The sequence below is a fragment of the Olea europaea genome, chromosome 12, assembly GCF_002742605.1.
Source record: "Olea europaea var. sylvestris chromosome 12, O_europaea_v1, whole genome shotgun sequence".
NCBI lineage: Eukaryota > Viridiplantae > Streptophyta > Magnoliopsida > Lamiales > Oleaceae > Olea > Olea europaea.
Window position 1 is genome coordinate 18,569,887 of NC_036248.1, and position 3,618 is coordinate 18,573,504.

Consider the following 3,618-nt stretch of genomic DNA (forward strand, 5'->3'; position numbering starts at 1 on the left):
TAATTTATTTTTGGTTTAAATTTAATATTGAAGATATGATATTATATTGTATAATAAGATTTTTTTTTATTAAAAAAGGGATGAAATCTTTACAAAATACACACACACATACGAATTGAAAGAGCTTCTTCTTCTTCATCATCTCCATTCCATCATCAATAAGGAAACAAGGAAAGCCATTGATAAATTTGAAAGGTGAGGTAGTAGAAAAAAGTTCATCTCATATCATAGTTGACTACTTTAAATGTTCAATACAATATGATCATATTTAAATGAACCATTTCAATCTCTTATTCATTGATGTAGTTAATTTTTGGTATATTTTAGAAAGAAAAATTATACCAATATTATATAGAAAATGTGAAGTATTCCATATATAATTCAACATTTAATGAAGCATTAAGTGATACCTTGTTCATTTCTAAAAAGATACAGTGATATTGTAGTTCAGAATTTATTATGGCCTTTACCATTTTCAATAAATTCGTCAAACAGTGAAGCACATGGAATTTATCCTTCTCGAAAGTTATGGCAGTAGAACTGTCGAGCAGTATCTTGGAAACTGTCGGGTTAGATATTTTAACTGTCGAACTCGACATTTACTGACTGTCGGGATAGAAAATGTAATTGTCGATTTTGACACCTGAAAACTGATCATCTTTTATATCTTTGGTAGTACAAGTATGTAAGTATTTTCGTGTGCCAATTTGATGTTATGAAATGTCGACATATGAATGTGCAGAATTCTCACTTTTGCAGTCCCAACATTTCAGGTATGAGTCATGATTTCAGATTCATCGTGTCGCATGGAGGAAACTTCGTTCACTCAGATGATGAATGGAAGTGGAGAGAGGACAAAACCACTTCCATTTTAGTGTCGAGAAGTATTACCGTAGCAGAACTTGTGTTACGATTGAAAGAGAAACTTGGTATCGTTGAATCCCGCAATGCAATCGAATTGAAGTTCAAAGTCCCGAACTTGAATCTACCTCCAGCAGAGATACGCGATGATGAGGATCTACAGTGGTACATACCTGTTCATAAGGAAACTGCACTTTGCATCACATATTTGGTATCCGAGCTCCCGATTGTTGGTATGGCAACAGATGCAAACTGTGAAGGGAACTTGTTCGGCCCAACGGAATGTCCACTGAATGTACAACATAATGAGATGAATCATCAGCACAGTGTGTCGCAAACCGAACCACCCGAACCTCCAATTGAGCGTATAGAGGCTGCAGCATTCGCCGAACACTTAGAGAACCCATTACATGGTACAGATCGTGCTATTATTGCTGAAATAGACGAGACAATGTCATCAAATTCCAGACGTTCATGCACAGATGAGTGGATTACAGCTGCAAATACATCGGTTCTCACCGAGAAGCAAATATTCTTTACCAAGAAACAGTTATACTCGAAGCTTCATGTACTTGCTTTGCAAGAGAAGTTCCAATTCCGGGTAAGCAGGTCAAGCTTGAAAATGTTAACAGTTGTCTGTGTGGATGATAATTGCAAGTGGATGCTACGTGCTTCTACTGTCAAGCAATCTGCAATCTTCATGATCCGTAAGTTCGTTGCAGTTCACACATGTTCCTTTGATTTTCGTCGTAACGCACATCGGCATGCCACTAGTGCTGTAATTGCGTAGCACATTTTGGGAAAATTGGATACTCCATACCGATCATATCCGCCTACTCATATTGCACGTGATATGGAACGTGAGTTTGGTGTGAAAATCAGTTATAGCAAAGCACATAGGGGGAAGCTCCATGCCTTAAATATGCTACATGGTACACCAAGGGACAGTTTTCAGAAATTATCTTCATACTGTCACGTCGTAGGAGAAAGTAACCCGAGGACCGTTACCCACATCGAAGTTGATTCTTATAATAGGTTTCGTTACTTCTTCGTAGCTTTTGGTGCAAGCATTCGTGGATACATGCAGTACTTGAGACCCGTTATTTGTGTTGATGGCAGTCACTTGAAAGGTCCATACAAAGGTACACTCCTAGTGGCAACTACCCAAGATGGTAACAAACAGATTTATCCATTGACATGGGAGATCGTGGATGCTGAAACCAATAAATCGTGGAAGTGGTTTTTGTCGAACTTGAAAGACCTTATAGGGGATTCCGAAGAACTCGTGTTCGTTTCAGACAGGAAAAAGAGTATTCAAAAAGCTATTTCTCAGTTGTTTCCGTCGTCTCGGCATGGTTGTTGTATATGGCATATGGAAAAGAACCTAATATAGCGGTATAACAACGCAAGCCTATTATTTCTATTCAAATGAGCTGCTACAACTTTTAGGGTCGAGGACTTCGAACGACTCATGGGACAGATTTGTAGAGTGAGCGAAAGAGCGCACGGGTACTTAGAGCGAGCGGGATATTCATTTTGGTCCAGAGCACTATTTATTGGGCACCGTTACAATATTATGACAAACAACAATGCAGAGTCGTTGAACTCGATGTTGAGAGAAGCCCGGTCGTTATCGATAACTTGCTTGGTTGAACACATTCGGAATACTATGTAGAAGTGGTTTTACGAACGTCGAGCAAATGCGGAAGAATGCAGTACCTTATTGACACCAAGGATGGAGAACGAGCTACGGACGACTTTCGAAAATGGAACTAGGCTTCGAGCCCATGTCCTGACAAACAACTTGACGCAGGTTGGAATATCCAACGACACGGACATAGTTGACTTGTCCGAAGAAACCTGCACATGTCGTGAGTTCCAACTAAATCGTATGTCATGTGTTCATGCAAGTCGTGCTGCTTGCTTTAGAGGGAAGACGTTGTATGAGCTTTGCTCCCGTTATTATTCATCGGACTACTGGAAGGGTGCCTACAACGAAACTATATATCCTGTTCCGAGGGAAGTGGATTGGGTTGTTCCGAGCTTAATTACATGTACTCCTATTTTCCTACCACTCGTACGTCGTCCTCTAGGTAGACCACCAACCCGCCGTAAGCGTTCTAGGTGTGAGTATGCATGGTCTACCAGAAAATATACCCGCTGTGGTAGAGTTGGTCATAATCGGACCACGTGTTTAAACCCCCGTGTATCACATACTCCTTAAAGATTTGCAAGTTAATAGACGTTGTATGTTAATTATTCCGTACTACATCGAACATTATGAAGTTATGATTTACAGTTTGTGATCATTAATGTTCTTGCATGTTGCGCATCCTGTTGTGCACATAAAAATTTCACTCTCTGTCCAGCACGTAGTAAACATCCCGCCCAGTTTAAATGTCGGTCCCGATAAATGTGTTACTTATTCTCGACAGTTGACGGAACTTTGCATTGCACTCACGGTCTGCGTCACACATACATGTTGTCACCTCTAAACACGAGAACGGAAAATGTTTGATACTGTACATATATTTTTTTTTCCATTTCGAAACGCAATCTTCTATCCCCCTACAGATTTACTATCATTAGCATCATCTTAAATCGAAATTAAAGGTAGTGCAAAACGCAATCTTGAATCCCGAAGAAATGTACAATCATTTGCGTCATTGTAAATCATGGATTAAAGTTAGTCCATGATACACACTTTTCACAATAGCCGTTTTACATACTGCAAAGTACATAACCATTTTTGTACAT

At 39.4% G+C, this 3,618-nt stretch overlaps 1 protein-coding gene across 1 annotated transcript; it reads left to right on the forward strand.

Annotated features, from left to right (window-relative positions):
* The first annotated feature begins 1,714 nt into the window (after positions 1-1,714).
* LOC111406718 lies at positions 1,715-3,085 on the forward strand. Its single transcript, XM_023036098.1, has 3 exons — positions 1,715-2,229; positions 2,311-2,487; positions 2,791-3,085. The coding sequence occupies exons 1-3, from the start codon at positions 1,715-1,717 to the stop codon at positions 3,083-3,085; spliced, it is 987 nt and encodes a 328-aa protein (XP_022891866.1).
* The last annotated feature ends 533 nt before the right edge of the window (positions 3,086-3,618 follow it).